This window comes from Alosa alosa, chromosome 24, assembly GCF_017589495.1.
Source record: "Alosa alosa isolate M-15738 ecotype Scorff River chromosome 24, AALO_Geno_1.1, whole genome shotgun sequence".
NCBI lineage: Eukaryota > Metazoa > Chordata > Actinopteri > Clupeiformes > Clupeidae > Alosa > Alosa alosa.
Genome location: NC_063212.1, coordinates 16,510,128 through 16,527,951, shown reverse-complemented (window position 1 = coordinate 16,527,951; position 17,824 = coordinate 16,510,128). Strand labels below are relative to the sequence as shown.

Sequence of the window (17,824 nt, the reverse complement as noted above, 5' to 3'; positions counted from 1 at the left end):
ACGCGGCTGTAATGCTACATCGATGATTTGGTTCTTTATAGTAATAACTGCTAATCATCTAAAACAGATTAATGAACTTTTCACTAGACTTTCAAAGGGCCTTTGATAATGTGAAGTGTCTGCTTGCTTCTGCCCCTGTTCTCTCCGGGCCCTAATTTTGATTGTCCCTTCAGTGTTGCCGTTGGACGCCAGTGAGAGTGGGCGAGGTGCCCTGTTGCAGTTGGGATCTGACGGTGTAGAGCACCCTGTTGGGTACTTCTAAGAAGTTTAATCAGCCATCAGCGAAGTCTATTCCACTATTGAGCGTGAAGCCAGCTTAATCCTAGCTGTTCAACACTTCGAGGTGTACCTTTGGCTCTTTCTTAACTCCAATAGAGGTTTACACGGATCACAACCTGCTAGTCTTTATTAATCTAATGAAGAATCAGAACCAACGATTATGCTGGAGCTTTAATTCTTCAACAATATCCACTAAGGATAAAGCACATCAGAGGCAAAGACAATGTTGTTGCTGATGCTTTGTCTGGAGTTTAATTCTGTTTTTTTTTTTTTCTATCTTCCTCCACTGCTTTCACGCTTGCCTGTTTTCCCTTCTGATTCTTTCTCCCCAGCCCAAAGGCTTCGATCTAGGGAGGGGTTTGTATGTGTGAACAGGTGGTTGTTTGTTTCAGGAGCTTAGTTTTTGGTTTGCTTTGAAACCTTTTAGGAAGGGAGATGTGACTTCCACCTGGGTGCAAACCACGGCCCTATGGGTCTAGTGCAGTCAGTGCACGGACAGTGCTAGGTACAAGGTGTCCTAGGCAGCCTAAAGTGCCTTATTACCACCTGCACTTAGGGGTTGGCTATAAAAGGGGGCTTCTCTCTTTACCTCAATTGGGCACTCTTTCCTTTCATATAGGCACTATTTGACTTCTTTCCTTCAATGGACACGGCTCTATCATTCTTCATCTCACTCTATCTTAATGAATTTTCTTCCTTTTGCAGCTAACATCCTGATACTCGATCTGCTAGGCGGCTCACCACATCCACGCATGCCACATTGCACCAACATACCCTAGACACATATTATTGACCTGATTTGATTGCACTTCTTTAAATAAATTATTATTCTTTACAACTGTTTCTTGTCCCTCATTATGTGATGGTGTGAACGAGCCCACGCCGTTACACTGTTTTAATTTGAGTACAGTGTCTCGCCGTTGTCTGTGTTCTCATGGTAGAAATACATAGCAACTTCCTGCTGGAAGTCCACAAATTCATTCAATCTGCTTTGTTCATGTGGTTTCATGTCACTGATATATGTAGTGAATATGTAGGGAATGAAGCAGTTGAAGTAATGTAGTGGGTTGTTTTTATTTGTTTCCTTTGTTTTGCTGTTTGTATGCTGTTTCCCTAAAAAACTCTAACCAAGTGGCTTGTTTATTTGTTTTTGAAGGGTTTGAAGTAATGATTACGACAGGACAAGCTAAGCTAAGCTAAGCCGTGTATCATCTAAGAAGCACGCTACTCATCGGGCAAGCCAGCTGTAAGAAAAACAAGAGATCTCCACCCATTTCATCAGTGCTCTTGCTCAACAGAAGTGAAAAAGACATGTGACTGGATTTATGTTTGGATTTATTCAAACTCTAAACTGAAGCCTTTTCTATTTAATTCTTATTATTTATTTTTATTTATGTAGTGAAGACGGAACAGGACAGGAACACATAGAGGCAGTAAATGTAGTAAATACAGAAAGACGCAGACAGAAGAAAATCTGAATAATCAGACAGATAGACAAACAGAACACAGACAGACACTGGTGCACAGACAGAGAGAGTGACAAAGACAGTGCAGACCTGCCAGTGAGTCAGGCACTCAGACAGACAGAGACACAGACAGACACAGTCAGTCCGTCATAAAAACCTACTAACCTCAGTTAGTCACACAGCTGGAGACGGATTGGTTCTCACACATTCACACATCCACAGAGCAAAACACATACACTCTAGTGAGCTTACCATGCAAGGTGACCCCCAAGGCTACCTGGAGATGGCGGGAGAGGCCGCGGGGGAACTTAAGAAGCCATACAGCACCTGTGGAGACGACAGCGGCTCCAACATCAACACTATGCTGGAACTGTCAGACCTCACCGGACTCCACAGAGACTACCGCCACACACCTAGCGCCATACTGGCACACAGTGATGATGTCATGACTCAGTCTGATGACATCAGGACTCATGCTGATGATGTCAGGACTCCTAGCGATGACGTCACAGTACAGAGCCGTGACATCCGAACTAGTACAGACAGAGTAAAAGAGCACATTGACGCCAGCAGTCGGATACACCCGGGCAATTCTGAGTCTCTCAGTGATGACCTTGACAGGACACGGGAGGACATCGGCAGGTCACCCACCGACGCACGCCCCTACATCGAGGTGGGCGTGGCCCGAGTGGAGCAGGCCTCAGAGCCCCTCCAGGCTCGCTGGTCTCACCGAGACGCTCGACCGGAACAGCCCTCGCCCGATGGACACCCTGCAGCGACCGGCACTGGCCCAGTAGCTCCCCTGTCCTCCCAGCCCCCCGCCGACCACGCGGAAACAGTCTCTGACCCAACGCAAGGCAGCAGCTCTGACCCCTGCTCGGACTCGTTAAACGACAGCACCGGGACAAATAGCAGCGGCTCTGTGGGTGAACTGACCCCCAGCACGGCCTCTTTGAAGGACAGCAGCTTGAGTGACCGCTCTAAAAACCCCACTGAGAGGTCTGTGGTGCTCTCCGACGGGAATGCCAACACCGTCTCGTCGGACAGTTACCCAGCCACAGGGGACTCCACTGCTGTCAACGCTGGCGGCGGCGGTGACAGCAAGGTGGTGGTGACCTGTGACAAGGCCGCCGGCGGCGACCCTCAACCGCTGAGACATCCAGAGAACATGGCTGCTGTTGCTGGGGTGCAGGGAAGCGTTCCTGCCAGGAGGAGACGCCTGCCATGGTGACGGGCACTGTGCTGACCATCCTCTTCTGCGTGACCATCATCATCATCATCCCCGCCACACACAGGGTGAGTCACTCTCATTCCCCTTCTCCTCCCTCTTAAGCAAGAAAAGTAAGTTAAGTTTTATTATTTTATTATTTGTTTTATTATTATTTATTAAAGTACATTCTCATGCACAAAGTGCAAAACAAAGCACTTTACTTGTACAAATTAATACAATTAAAAAATAAAAATTCGTAAATGAGTCCATTGGTTAAATTTAACTGCTGACCATGTCCATGTTCATCTTACGTACTGTATGTTCGAAGTATGTATAATTAGACTAAGGTGGTACTGACTGAAGTAGTCATGAGAACCGGTGTCCTTAGTCAAAGAAACAGCAATTACAGTAGAATACATGGCTTTAATTTTTGTTTTGTTTTAATCTTTGTCTCTTCTCTCCCTCTCTTCCTTTTTATCTACCCTCCCTTTCTCTTGTTCTCTGTATTTCTCCATATGTCTCTCCTCTTCCAAACCCTCCTCCTCCTCTTCTCTCTCCTCTCATCATTTCTCTTCTCATCTCCTGATCACCTCACCTGTCCTCCTCTTCTGTTCTCCTCTCACCTGCTCCCCTCTTCAACTCATCTCACCCCTTCTCCACCTCTACCTAACCTTCCCTCTCCTTATCACTCCCTTCCACTCTTCCTCACCTCTGCCCACTTTTCATCTCTCTCCTCTCTCCTCTTCTCTCATCACCTATCCTATTCTCACCACTCTCCTCCACTCCTCCTCCCATCTCCTCTCTTTCCCTCCCTCTCCCCCATCCTCCTCCTTCCTCTCCTCTCTCCTAACCTCATCTCCTCACCTCTCTTTTTCTCCATCCCTCTCTCCTCTCCTCTCCTCTCCCTCACCACCTCCATTCCTCCTCCCCTCTCCTCTCTTCTCACCTCTCCTCTCCTCATACCTCTCCTCTCTTTTTCTCCATCCCTCTCTCCTCTCCTCTCCTCTCTCCTCACCTCTCCTAACCTCATCTACTCACCTCTCCTCTCCTCTCCTCACCTCTCCTAACCTCATCTCCTCACCTCTCTTTTTCTCCATCCCTCTCTCCTCTCCTCTCCCTCACCACCTCCATTCCTCCTCCCCTCTCCTCTCTTCTCACCTCTCCTCTCCTCACACCTCTCCTCTCTTTTTCTCCATTCCTCTCTCCTCTCCTCTCCTCTCCTCTCCTCACCTCTCCTAACCTCATCTCCTCACCTCTCCTCTCCTCTCCTCACCACCTCCATTCCTCCTCCCCTCTCCTCTCCTCACACCTCTCCTCTCTTTTTCTCCATCCCTCTCTCCTCTCCTCTCCTCACCACTCTCCTCCATTCCTCCTCCGCTTTCCTCTCCTCACACCTCTTCTCTTTTTCTCCATCCCTCTCTCCTCCACTCTCCTCTTCTCACCACTCTCCTCCACTCCTCCTCTCTCCTCTCCTGTATTTCCCTCTCCTCTTCCTCCTCCTCCTCCTCCTCCTCTACTGTCCTCTCTCAGCTGATACGGGTGCATGTGGGTGCGCTGGCGGTGGTGTGTGTGCTGCTGTGCGTGTGTGTGCTGCTGCTGGCCAGCCTGCCCTGGCAGTCAGTGGTGCGCCGCTGCGGGACCCTGCTGGCCCTGTCCGTCTGGGCCGGCCTCTACACAACCGCCATGGTCTTCACTTTCACCGGAGGGCCCGTCACCGCCTGGGAACAGGTGTGTGTGTGTGTGTGTGTGTGTGTGTGTGTGTGTTTGTGTATGTGTATGTGTATGTGTGAGTGTGTCAGAGTGCAGGGCCGGAGTGGGGCCACTTTTCAGCCCGGGAGTTTCACGCCCAAAACCGGCCCTCTTTTTTAGTGGTAGTGGAAATTAGATAAATAAAGCAACATTTCAGCTCTTACTATCCTGTAGTTTTTATTATAGGCTACCAATATTCCACAAGGATAGGTTAATAAGTTAACAAAAACAGGAAGGAAGAAATAAAGCATTTGAAATGTATCCCACAATTCCACTAAGAGGCATATTGAACTATTGTTTGCATGTTTTTTCTGCATGGGTCAGCTATCATGTTGTTTGGTGATTTTGCTCCTTTACCACACCCACTTCTGAGCAAACAAGGCATATAGGTTGATCACGTAGCAACTGCTGTCATATACTGTTCTTTCGTACATAAAATAACTTTAATTCATATGGTTAACTCTATTATCCTTCCTACTTGTCCCTGTAGTCATAGCTAATTTCGGGCTGATCATTTTCAGCAGGGGACTGGCTGATCTGCTGCTCAGAGGCTACTTTTGTTTTTAGGCCTAGGCTACTGCATACAGATCAAGCTTGAGTTTTGTTATCAATATTTGCATACTATGAAGTCTATGAATCGCCATATTGGATGATACAAAAAGTCTAATATTTTAATTAATTTAATAGCGATGTTGCTTGTGAATAGGTTGACAACGCTACAACGTCCAGTATTATCCCAATAATTACACGGCTATAATCATGGCTATCTCTCTTTACCAGTTGCCACTTATGTCTGCCCTCTTCAAAAAAAATCTGGAAGCTTGGCACATTTGGCAGCATTTTCCTCCAATACTTTTCGTCTTTTTTACCTGGCCTTTGCAGTCCCTCATGGCTTCTTTCTACCATCCATCCTCCCTGACGCTTATCACTACGGTAGGGCCGGCCCGGCTGGTATCTGAGAAAACTTTTTAGAAAAGACGGGCTATATGGACCCAACCAATTAACTCTTGGGAGGGGAGAACAACCCATGCAGAGGCTGCGGTGTTAGGCATAGAATGCGAACGTGTGTATAGCCAACTTTAAGAGAAGATAGATTAACGTTGCAAATGTCAATATTTTTCCTTCGACCGGCCCAAAAGTGAAGCGGCCCACCGGGAATTCTCCCGATTACCCACTCCGGGCCTGTCAGAGTGTGTGTGTGTGTATGGTTGTGTGTGCCAGAGTGTGTATGAGTGTGTGGGTGTGTTGGACAGGCAGACAGACAGACAGACAGACAATTAGTGTGTGTGTGCACTATGAACATCTAGTATTATCAAGTATTATTATTCTGTAGTGGCTATTCAATCTGTCAGACATGTATCAAATCTGAATTTTGTTACAGAGCCCCATTCATACCTCTTCTTATTATAGTCAGCTCCACAAGGTACTGTAGGGCATTCTCATTTCTTCCCAGCCACTGACACACATTTTCCAACAATGTCAAGAACAAAGACATGGAACGTGATCAAAGACATGCTCTGCTAGACAGAGTTCCAATTTCACACACATTGACTAACAATGGCACTTGAGTCAGCAAGGGTAAACACACCTTTAGGGTTGAAGTTTACCAGAGGTCAACCTGGTGGTCTTCCTTTCAAACTAAGTGACCTGAAACCAGGCGCGTCGTGAGACCTGGGCATTCGGGGCTATAGCCCCGGATTCTCTGGGGATAACCGCGGATCTATGGGCCGTCAACAACAAAAACTCTAATCGTGAATGAAATAAATAGCCCCGCAGGAGAGACTTTTGTATCCATTGTGTGCATTCACAGCAGCGCAAGAAAATCTGACATGATCTGGGCAGGTTTAGAATCATTTGTTGCAAAATCAAGTGCCTTCTCCTCTGCACAGTGGTGTAGTAAATCAATGGTGGGCCCAGGTGCTTGTGGGCTCTGCGGGCCACATACCTACATTCTTTGGCCCAGGATGAATTAGCTCTGATACATGCAATACACATTAAGGGTGACTTCAATTGTTTATGCAAAGGGCCTGAGGCACCGAAGTAGTTTAGTAGTTACAGATTACAATTTCAAATAAAAAACACACGACTACATAGGATCCATTACATGTGAAAACATTAAAAAATAATTTTATTAACAGCCTGCAGGCCAGGGTAATCTAATATTACTGCATTAACATCAACTCGCATGGAATTATGGGAACACTCAATGCGCTCAATGCGCCTTTTCAACCCTCTGCTGAATCTGCAAGTGTAGATTGCTTGCTTATAAACTCGCACTGCGCAGAAACAAAACTTAAAGTAGCCTAACTTATTTAACCGTGCAGAAACCAAATAAAATCATTCATATCCATACAATCCTCAATATGCGTGAATTAGGCCATTAGAAAAAGGCCATCTTACGAGCCTATCGTTGTGCAAAATCGTCAACGATGTTCCCAATATTTAATGCTCTGGCTCTCGTATTTTCAAAGGACATGATAGCTAACCCACTGAGCCTCTACTGCCCCATGCTGCTCCTTAGGTATAGGTCTTAATAAGTTTGAGTTTGGAAAAAGATCGCTTAATAAGTTTGAGTTTGGAAAAAGAAAAGTTTGAGTTTGGAAAAAGATCGCTCAGCTGTTGCAACAGTCAAAGCCAATGTCAGAAACAACATGAGAGCAGTACACCCTTTCCCCTTGCTCTTTACGCTCCTGCCGCTTCTTGAAGCCGCTCTTGTGTTTGAAGGGCATTTTGGTCGGAACGATGACTGAAATGTGCAGCCACCATCCATTCAAAAAATCACAACAAATCACTTAGCCTACCCAGAAATCCTTGCTGCATCTCAGTAGAAAGAAAGATACTCTGGCGAAACAGTATGACGACAAGATGGTAATTTGATTTAGCCGTTTTTATTTGATAGTTTGATTCTTAATGGTGAAGTTCTAAAACTAGCGACGGGCCCCGGGAGGTCACGGGCCCTGGTGCGACTGCACTTGCTGCACCTACTATAGTTACGCCACTGCCTCTACGCTATTACGCATTGTTGTTTCGTGCTTCTACTAACCAGCCTTAAGGAAATAAGTGTACAGAAGGACAAATGGATGTAAGTTTCTTTAGAAAAAAAAAATGGCAGAGCAGGGACAAGAAGTGGAAACTTACAGTGTGTCATCATCTCCCGCAACCCAGGAGGACATTTCGATCAGCTCAGGTTCGTGAAACGCAGCCCTCAAAGACAACGTTGATCAATGCTGGTCTGATGTTACTAGCTAGCTACCACTGCCTCACTAACTTGAAGGACACTTTGTTTGAATAACTAGAAAGAGACACTAACTTACGTTTGGTTCTGTAGAATGGAATCACATTCTTCACCACCAACAAAAAAATGTTTACATGACAGTATAGTAGTTGCGCCAGTCTTTTTTACCACAGGTTAGCAGTGCAGACTTATTCATTCACTGACGTTGGTATGATTCCAAGAAACTGTCGAATGTGACCTTCAGCAGCGAGTTGAGCGGAGCAAGCGGCAAAAGTTGAGCAGAGTTGAATGAATGAGGAGCGAGCGGTTTTCACAGACGGACTTTGGCTATAATACCTAACATCAAGCTATTCCCCTTCACCAATCCAGTAATTGTGTCCAATATTATACTTTCAGTGATCATTTGAAATACATAGCGATAATAAACAAGACTGCAGTTTCAATATATCGTGATTTAGGCCTACTATTGAATTATGGTCACATGCGCAGTAAATATGGTAAACCTGACCTCGTTTGAGGGGGCTTCCAAGCAATGCATGCTGGGCTTGATTTTGACAGAATGGAACTTTTTCTTTGGGCAAAAGTTCGTGATACACAACCCAAATGCATTGCTTTCAAGGCACCCATAGCCCATTAATTGAATGTGATGACGTCCAAATGTTTATCCCGAGACGAACGCTCACACCTGTGCACTTGACAGAGGTGCATGACGATGTTTATTCTACAGGCTATTTTAATGTCATATTTTGGGTGTTGTATGTGGTGCACTTTGGCAGAAGAGACGTTCTCCTTACACGGTCTTAACATCAAAATATTCAGAATGCCGTGACTTGAGTCATTACGATTGGCCTTCCTTTTCATTCTCAAAGTAGGTTAAAATTTCATGTTCATCAGCCCGATTTTCAAAATCTCTTGGGGTAGAAAACCCCCGGACAAAAAGGACACTAACTTCTGGGCTCTAGCCCCGAATGTTTTAAATAGCTAGCGACGCCCCTGCCTGAAACTAAGGAAAGTCGATTTCAAAGCCCAACTGAAACCAAATGTAATGTCTGGAGAAACGCGATAAGAGTGGGGACTACAAATTAAAAGCTGCAAACTGAAGTTTTTTTTAATGATATCTGAATGAATTGATTGAATCCCAACATGTGGATTTTTTTCATGCTTGTGGTTTGGAATAGCAACCAGTCGTGGCATTCCATCATTAATGTAAGCAGGTAGTTGTGAAAATGTCCCATTTTGACAAACCACGGCAAATACCATGAACATAATATGGGTTTTTAGTGTTTTTGATAAAAGAGATCATAATCATATCACATCCAGTTTTTATAGTAAGACCAAAGACACCAAAATTATCTTTACTAAAACCTATCCCTAACTGACAGATTACAGTGGCTGTAGCTAGAAGCCTCTGGCACTTTTTGTTCCTGAAAAAATTGTTCCTGACCTCTGATTGTTATGTGAGTGAGGCCCATTCTGGAGAATTCTTCTTAATATTAACTACCATAGTTTAACTTGACAAGTCACTGAGAAGACCATTTGTTGAAACAAGTTAATGTTTGTACCAGGGCCATCTCTCTCTCTCTCTCTCTCTCTCTCAAATTTAAATTCAAAGTTACTTTATTAGCATGACTATATGAGGAGTGTTGCCAAAGCCAGTGTTGATAGAAACGTACAATAACACATAACAAGACCATTTGTAATCTTTCTCTCTCTCTCTCTCCCCCCCCCCAACCCCCGACCCCCCTCCTGGTGCAGGTGGCGTTCTTCATCTTCCTATCTCTGAGTGTGTACACGGTGCTTCCTCTGCCCGTGTCCTGGGCCCTGGCCGTGGGCATCGGCACCAGTGTGTCCCACGTCATCATTATCAGTATTTACGTCCCTGTCGTCACGCCCGAGATGCCTGACCTGGCGGTGCAGGTAGAAACACACACACACGCACACACACACACGCGCGCGCACACACACGCACGCGCAAGTGCGTGCACACACACGCACACGCACAATATCAAATAATAACAATAACGCATAATATCAATAACAACAATATCAACAATGAACAAAAACATAAACATACAAACTATAACTCTGTAAGAGAATTAATTAAAGTGTAAGTTGAACAGATGGGTCTTTAAACTCACTCCGCTTTATATAGGGAATCTGTTTGCCCTCTCAGGTCTAATTTTCCAATATTGACCGACATTATCCCTTACTTAACTACCCTCTCTCCGCACGTCAGCACTGCCTGACTACCACACACTTGAATACATCAGGGCTGTTTTTAAAATCAGGACTTACCTTAAGATGTATTATTGTAACTTGTTTTTTTACCATTCTAATCGCTTTGCTCTTTTTCACACTACGATGCACTTTATGCCCTTATCTCTACCTTATTTATAACCATTTTATCAGTCGCTAGCCGCCACTTATCTATTCATTAACGTTGCTCACCTTAGCCACTGTGTATATGTATCTGTTGACTTTTGGGTTTTAATGTATCTGGTTGCTATGGCAATTCAATTTCCCCCCCATGGAATACAGTAATAAAGGCATCTGTCTGTCTCTCTTTATGATGTGTGAGGAAGTCCAAAGGGTATGAAAGCTTTAAAGAGAATAGAGAAACGAGGTGGAAATGTCATATGCAAAGGGATGCAAATGATCAACAGTTAGATAGGTAAATAGTGGGTACTATTGTTACCCACCCCCTCTCTCTGACACATACACACATACACACATACACATACACGCATACATATACATTACATGTGCTCACACACACATATACACAACATATACACAAGAGAGCATCTTGTCCAGTTCTGTTTGTATGGAATAATCTCTGCACAAAAGACTCATAGCACGCAGTAGAAACGTCATAGACAAAAGGATGCAAATGAGAGGGTGAAGAGGGTGGGCCTCACCTGTTCCCTAGCACGTCGGCAGCCTCTCCGAACCATGAGTAACCACGCTCACACACACCAGGAGCATTTGCCTGCCTCTCAGCTTATTCAAAGCATGTCAGGACTAATGCTATTTTAAATCCCAATCCTCTGTGTTAAAATATATTGCATTTGGTCAGTATCCTGTAACATGTGTAAACTTGTAAGACAATGCAACATCAAGCCATACATGTGTGTCATAAATGTGTAATACATAAATGTATAGCAATATAACTAAACACCATAATGCATTAACTATACAGAAGTGAAACACATAGACCTCTACAGTTTCTTTATTATGAAAAAAAAAAAGAATATGAATTCCAAATATTATGACTTCAACCCTTTCATCTTGTGTGATCATCAGGTGTCTGTTACAATAATGCACTAAAATGTGATGTCTGAATATGTCTAAAGTACTTTTATTTATTTCTAATGGGCTCCCTCTCTCCCTCCCACCCTTTGTCTTCCTTTCATCTATCCCTTTCTTTTTTCATTTATCTCTCTTTCTCATTCCTCTCTATTTGTCCCTACTGTTTTCCTTTTTCGACCTCTCTCCTCTCTCATTGACTTTTGCTCCCTCCATCTCATAACCACCCCCACCACACACACACACACACACACACACACATACACTCTCTCTCTCTGTCTATATCTGGTCAGTTGGTGGCCAACGCCGTGCTGTTTGCGTGTGTGAACGGCGTGGGGGTGTACCACATGTGTCTCACCAAACGGGCCACCAGGAAGTGTAACAAGGATCGGGAGACGTTCAGCACTACTCGCTCCCATCTGGCTCTGCAGAAACACAAACAGGTACACACACACACACACACACACACACACACACACACAGACACACACACACATATATAGACATACACACACATACAAACTGTATATTGTGAACACTCTAACATTGTGCTGCCTGTGGTCATAAAGGAACGTCTGCTGCTGTCCATTTTGCCCCGCTCCATCGCCATGGAGATAAAGGCGGAGGTGACCAAACGCCTGTCAGAGAACCAGCCCAGACAAGACAGAGGCCAGAACTTCCACAGCCTCTACATCCGCCAACACAAAGACGTCAGGTACAGAGGCACTAACACACAAACACACAAACACATACACACACACACACACACACACAGTATGTGTAAATTCCTCTCATGTCTTGTATGTCTTGTTCCATTTCCTGTCACTTCTCTGCTCTGCAGCATCCTGTACGCTGACATTGTCGGCTTCACGCGATTGGCCAGCACTTGCACCCCTGAGGAGCTGGTAGCAGTGCTCAACAAGCTCTTCGGCCGCTTCGACGACATTGCCAAGGTGAGAGCACTGCACATAAAGGCACCCCTTCCACGCATTGCACATAAAGTCTTTTATCAGATTTAAGCAAGGTGTACCTGAAATCAAAGAGAGTTCATCATAATGGAATCAGAGCTTAGAATTATAGAAGATATATATATATATATGACTGGATATATATATCTATATATCCAGTCATGCTTTACTCTCAAAGGATGCAGTGAATTTTGGAATAAAATATCAACAAGATAGAGAGGGAGAATGTGATCTAATTGTTTGAAACATTCCAAAGCCATCTAATTATTTTTGAGAATAGAGCTGGATGTAACTTTCTCCTACACTTGTTCCTGACATTCTTTCTTTCCATTTCTCTGCCTCTTTCGCTCTCTCCATCTCTCTTTCTTCTCAGGAGAATGAGTGTCTGCGTATTAAGATTCTGGGGGACTGTTACTACTGCGTGTCCGGCCTGCCGTACCCCAAACCCAATCACGCGCGCCACTGTGTCAAGATGGGCTTGGACATGTGCACCGCCATCAAGTGAGTTCAGCCAATCACCTCACTGCTCTGTAGAGAGTTCAGCCAATCACACCACTGCCCTGTAGAAACGTCAGCCAATTACATCACTGCCACCAAGCGAGTTCAGCAAGTCACATCACTGCCCTATAGAGGTCATCCAATCACATCACCGCCCTCAAGTGCGCCTTACTCCACCCAGCCCTCCCTCCCCTAGATAAGTCCATGCTCAAAGTCACTGTCAGAGAGTCAAATTATAATTATTAATTATAATTAATGCTGAACAAAATAGCATACTGTGTATTAGTCATAAGTATGCCAACGTGAACAGATAAGCATATTTGACTAGGTCTTTGGTCATGGTTCATAAAAACCCTAATTCACTAGTTCATGAGCACAGATAAGTCTTGTGGCAGCATCCTACAAAGTTACCGTCTCTGATATGGACTGGACGCATTCTTTGTCAGGTCATTGGTGTGGTGTGAGAGTTTGTGTGTGTGTGTGTTATTAGGTTTTTGTTTTTATTGGTTTTTTATTGTCTTTCTGTGCAGTAAACTGAGAGAGGCCACTGGCGTGGACATCAGCATGCGTGTGGGCGTGCACACTGGCAATGTCCTCTGTGGCGTGATTGGTCTGCAGAAGTGGCAGTATGACGTCTGGTCACATGACGTGACGCTGGCAAATCATATGGAGTCGGGGGGGTTGCCTGGGTAATAATGTGTGCGTGTGTGTGTGTGTCTGTTTGTGTCTGTGTGTGAATATTGTATAACGTGTAGTGTATATTGTGTGTGTGTTTCTGGCTTCAGGAGGGTCCACATCACAGAGGAGACTCTGAGGCACCTGAACGGGGCGTACCAAGTGGAGGAGGGGAACGGGGAGACTCGAGATTCCTACCTGCAGAGCAGGAGGACCTTCCTGGTCATTGACCCCCACATTGAGGACGACACTGTCAAAAAACCCGAGGTATGCTTGGAGTGTGTTTGTCAACGCAAGAATGGCTTTTGAATACAGTAGTTGTTGTGTGTACTGTATGTGTGTGTATGCACCATTCACACCGTGTGTGTGTGTTTTTGTGTGTGTGTATGGCATGTACGTACTCATTCAACCCTAGATATGTGTCAAATTGTTTGTGGGTTGTACTTTGGTGTGTGTGTGTGTGTGTGTTTGTTTACACACTGTATGTGGTGCATGGGGTCTGTGCATGGTTAGATGTGTGTGTGTGTGTGTGTGTGTGTGTGTGTGTTTATAGTGCCCCCTCACCCTCACATTTGTTTGTTTGTTTGTTTGTTTGTCTGTTTTTGTGTTTCTTTGTGTGTTTGTGTGCTATCATTCACTCCTGTGTGTGTCTCCAGGCCTCCTACACTCTGACCGTGAGCGGCCGTAAGCAGAGGGCCTCCGTGAGGATGTCCCAGTACCTGCAGTCCTGGCAGACCATCAACCCCTTCACCGACCTCAGCCACCCCGACGCCACACACACCTCCAGACACGCGATGCGCCCTGCTGTGAGTCTCCCGACCTGTCTCACCTCCTGTAAATGTAAATCAGGTTTATAAGCCAAGTACTGTATACTTGCGTATACAAGGAATTTGGTCTCTGCATTTATCCCATCCGTGAATTAGTGAACACACAGAGCACACAGTGTACACACAGTGAGGTGAAGCACACACTAATCGCGATGCAGTGAGCTGCCTGCTACAGCGGCGCACGGGGAGCAGTGAGGGGTTAGGTGCCTTGCTCAAGGGCACTTCAGCCGTGGCATGGGAGAGCAGTGCTCAACCACTTCCCCCGCACACATTTTTCCTACTGGTCGGGGATCGAATTGGCAACCCTTCAGTTCCAAGCCTGAAGCCCTAACCAGGCAGGCCACGGCTGCCCCAGCCCTCCTTCCGACACCCCTAAAGGGGCTCTCTGTGTTTAAAACATTCTTTAAACAACTTTTCTGTGCTATAGTTACTGTATTGATTGATAGATAGATAGATAGATAGATAGATAGATAGATACTTTATTGATCCCCAGGGGAAATTCAAGGTCTCAGCAGCATACAGACAACACAAACACATTCTTTAACAGCAGAAAGAGTAATTAAAGTATATAATATAAAAACACAACCAAGCAATAAGGACAGTAGAAGATAAAGAATATGCTAAATATACTAAAATACAAATTATACTAACTAACACTTAATCTAAATCAATTCTAAAAACAGTATCCACATAGTGGTGATTAATCAATCAGAGGCACTTACAATGACTGAGGCAGGGACTGAGCCTGTGATTCTCTGTGCATAGTAAGGTATGGTAAGGTGCTCTGTGTGAATGAGTGTCATGGTGAAGTACAGCCTGCTCTGCCCTTTCTTTCTGCTTTTCCCTTTCTGCTATAGTTTCTGTGGCCTACAGTATGTATAAACCTATGTTTATGTTTATGTTTATGTTTATATGTTGATAATTCTTAGTGAATGATTTTGTCCTAAGTGGCTTACAATGGATGACATAAAGAAACATCACATTAACATTACAATTATCAGTTTTAATCAAGTGAAGTCACATAGCTTAAATTTGAAAAAGTAGCAATGTTAGTAATAGACTAAATAGAATTTAACAAAATAATAACAGTAACCAAAAACATTTACAAGATTGCGCTGCTTAAATATTTTACATTAATATTTTGTTATGTTAGCTCATCCCCCTTGTAATACTGCAATCCTTTGGATTGTATATCTCTTACAGGGTCAAACCAGACAGACAGACCTTCACAGCAGCCGGTAAGTTTGAGTGAACTCCTAGTAGCACTTAATTATGCATAAATATACAGTATACACAACAAAAACCAGCAATAGCATTATGATAGAATATAAAAATAGTATCTATGCATACATTAGATAGACGTAGCATGTATAACATAAATATAACATGTCTTTTTGGTCATTCACTTACTCACTACTTCCTTTGTCTCCCTATCTCCCTTTCTCCCCGCTTGCTACCAACCTCTCTCTCACAACCACACACACACCCACACACACACACACACAATGACAGCTCCCCCCAAATGTTTAGTGACGGCCGAGTCGAGTCTTTGGATCTACTGGATGCAGCTGAGTATGTTGTGCCTTCTGTTGCCACAGCGACAATGCATTCTCTGTCAACATGTCAATCAATGTCATTGTGTCTAAATTCACCCTCTGGTGAAACAATTAAAAGTATGTTTGGTATTGTTTACCAAAAGATGTTTACTAATCTATCTCTCCCCCTCTCCTTTCTCTCTCTGTCTCTCTCCTTTTTTTTATTCTGTTACCATCAGAACGAAAGCCAAAAAGATGGATTGTTTAACTCTGTTATTCAATGACCTTAAACTGGAGAGACAGGTATTGTATAAGTCTAACTGCAGTTACTGTGAAGGAAGCTGTACTGGAAATTCTCTGTAATGGGTGTTTGACTGATTTCAGCTTTTGTGGTGTAGCATAGCAAATATTTAATTTTTCTGTTGTGTCATATTGTTATTGTTGTGGTTTGTTGTGTAACTGTTGGACCATGTGTTAATAGTGGTGTGTGTGTGTGTGTGTGTGTGTGTGTGTGTGTGTGTGTGTGTGTGTCCGCGCGCATCTGTGTTGTTTCAGTACCGCCTCATTAAGCTGAAGGGAATGCATGAATCGGTCATCTTCCTGGCTGTTATCTTCATCACCATGTTTATGGTCCAAATGCTGGTCTCAGAAAAGTGAGTTCAGACTTGATCTTGAGAGAGAGGCTCAATCACGGCTCAATGCTAGTAGAATGCTCCATTTACTTGAACGGTTGATCAGCTGTTTCAGAATTTTTGATTCAAGTTCAGCGTGTGTTGCGAACTATTTGTTTCTCAGCAAAAGCCACGACGAAACGGTAACAAATACATGTAGAGAGACATATCATGTGGAGTTTATTTTTTCGTTTCGGCAAGTAGCCGTATAGCTAGATAATGTATGGAACGCCGGTCATTATCGGTAAATAAGTCCCTTCAGGGCGCTGGAGCGTCTGGTTCGCCCTGTCGAGACTTATTTTCCCAATAATGACCGGCGTTCATAATATAGGAGACATGTTTTCAAACAAGATTTTCTTCATAGTTTGTTAAATGCTCTTGTCATCTTTTCTACATTCTTGTTGTCAAACACAATGTTTTCATCACTCTCTTTCTTTCCTTCTCATCTCTTTCTCTCTCTCTCTCTCGCTCTCGCTCTCGCTCTCGCTCACTCTCTATCTCTCATCAGGAACGTGGCCATGGCAGTCTCTTATGGAGTCACTTTCCCAGTGCAGCTTTTGGTGTTGGTTCTTCTGCTTGTTTGCAATGGAACCTTCAAGGTAAGGACAAATACAGAGTTCTCATTGAAAGATTGTGTCAATAACAGACAATGTTTTTACATCTGTATCTGCCTTTACTTACAAGGATGGATACATTTGAATTACTAGGCATGAATTCATATCTTTTTCTCTCACTCCCTCTCTGTGTTTGTGTGTGTGTTTGTGTGTGTAGCGTTGGTACACTAAGATTCCGGATAGTATACGGTGGATGTACTGTACAGTGGGCGGGATCTTCTGCGTGGTTCTCAGGCTCCTATTGGTCATCTTCTGCCTGCTTGTCACTCTGCTGATGGCCATGCTCAACCTTGTGAGTCACAAACACCACACCCCCTTTTCTGTTTCTTCTCTCCCTCTTTCTCTATCTCTTATCTCTCTCTTTTTATTTATTTTCTCTCTCACTCTTCTTTCTTTCTCTCGTTGTTCTCTCTCTCTAATCTAGTATGTATTTCTCCTATTGTCTGTCATATCTCTTCTGGTTGCAGTACTTTCTTTTCTCACTTTCACGCACACATAAACATATAGTGCACATGCATGCCAACCTATTTCCAACCTATTTAAGTCACTCAAACACACATGCATAGACACACACACACACACACACACACACACACACACACACACTGATGTCTGTATGGTTTTATCTGATTCTCCTCCAGTACTTCGCTCCAGCACAGAACTGCTCCTCATTTCCACTCACTGCTACATCTCCGAATGTGACCACCATAGCAGACCTCGACCTCTACACTGTACCTGTGAGTCTTTGCTGTTTTTAAGGATGATGGGGATTTTGAACAGTAAATGTAGAG

The 17,824-nt window shown here is 44.1% G+C and overlaps 1 protein-coding gene across 1 annotated transcript in view; it reads left to right on the top strand.

Annotated features, from left to right (window-relative positions):
• LOC125289100 (adenylate cyclase type 4-like) overlaps positions 1 to 17,824 on the top strand; it is a 37,551-nt gene that overhangs the window by 12,844 nt on the left and 6,883 nt on the right. Inside the window, exons 2-19 of the mRNA XM_048235783.1 lie at positions 1,436 to 2,863; positions 2,938 to 3,041; positions 4,486 to 4,683; positions 9,695 to 9,856; positions 11,539 to 11,688; positions 11,815 to 11,960; positions 12,087 to 12,198; positions 12,587 to 12,714; positions 13,242 to 13,400; positions 13,497 to 13,653; positions 14,043 to 14,192; positions 15,417 to 15,451; positions 15,726 to 15,785; positions 15,988 to 16,051; positions 16,304 to 16,401; positions 16,928 to 17,018; positions 17,191 to 17,325; positions 17,675 to 17,770. Of these exons, the coding sequence (XP_048091740.1) occupies positions 1,999 to 2,863; positions 2,938 to 3,041; positions 4,486 to 4,683; positions 9,695 to 9,856; positions 11,539 to 11,688; positions 11,815 to 11,960; positions 12,087 to 12,198; positions 12,587 to 12,714; positions 13,242 to 13,400; positions 13,497 to 13,653; positions 14,043 to 14,192; positions 15,417 to 15,451; positions 15,726 to 15,785; positions 15,988 to 16,051; positions 16,304 to 16,401; positions 16,928 to 17,018; positions 17,191 to 17,325; positions 17,675 to 17,770 (2,910 nt within the window). The 5' untranslated portion in view covers positions 1,436 to 1,998. The remainder of the gene's footprint in view (positions 1 to 1,435; positions 2,864 to 2,937; positions 3,042 to 4,485; positions 4,684 to 9,694; positions 9,857 to 11,538; positions 11,689 to 11,814; positions 11,961 to 12,086; positions 12,199 to 12,586; positions 12,715 to 13,241; positions 13,401 to 13,496; positions 13,654 to 14,042; positions 14,193 to 15,416; positions 15,452 to 15,725; positions 15,786 to 15,987; positions 16,052 to 16,303; positions 16,402 to 16,927; positions 17,019 to 17,190; positions 17,326 to 17,674; positions 17,771 to 17,824) is intronic.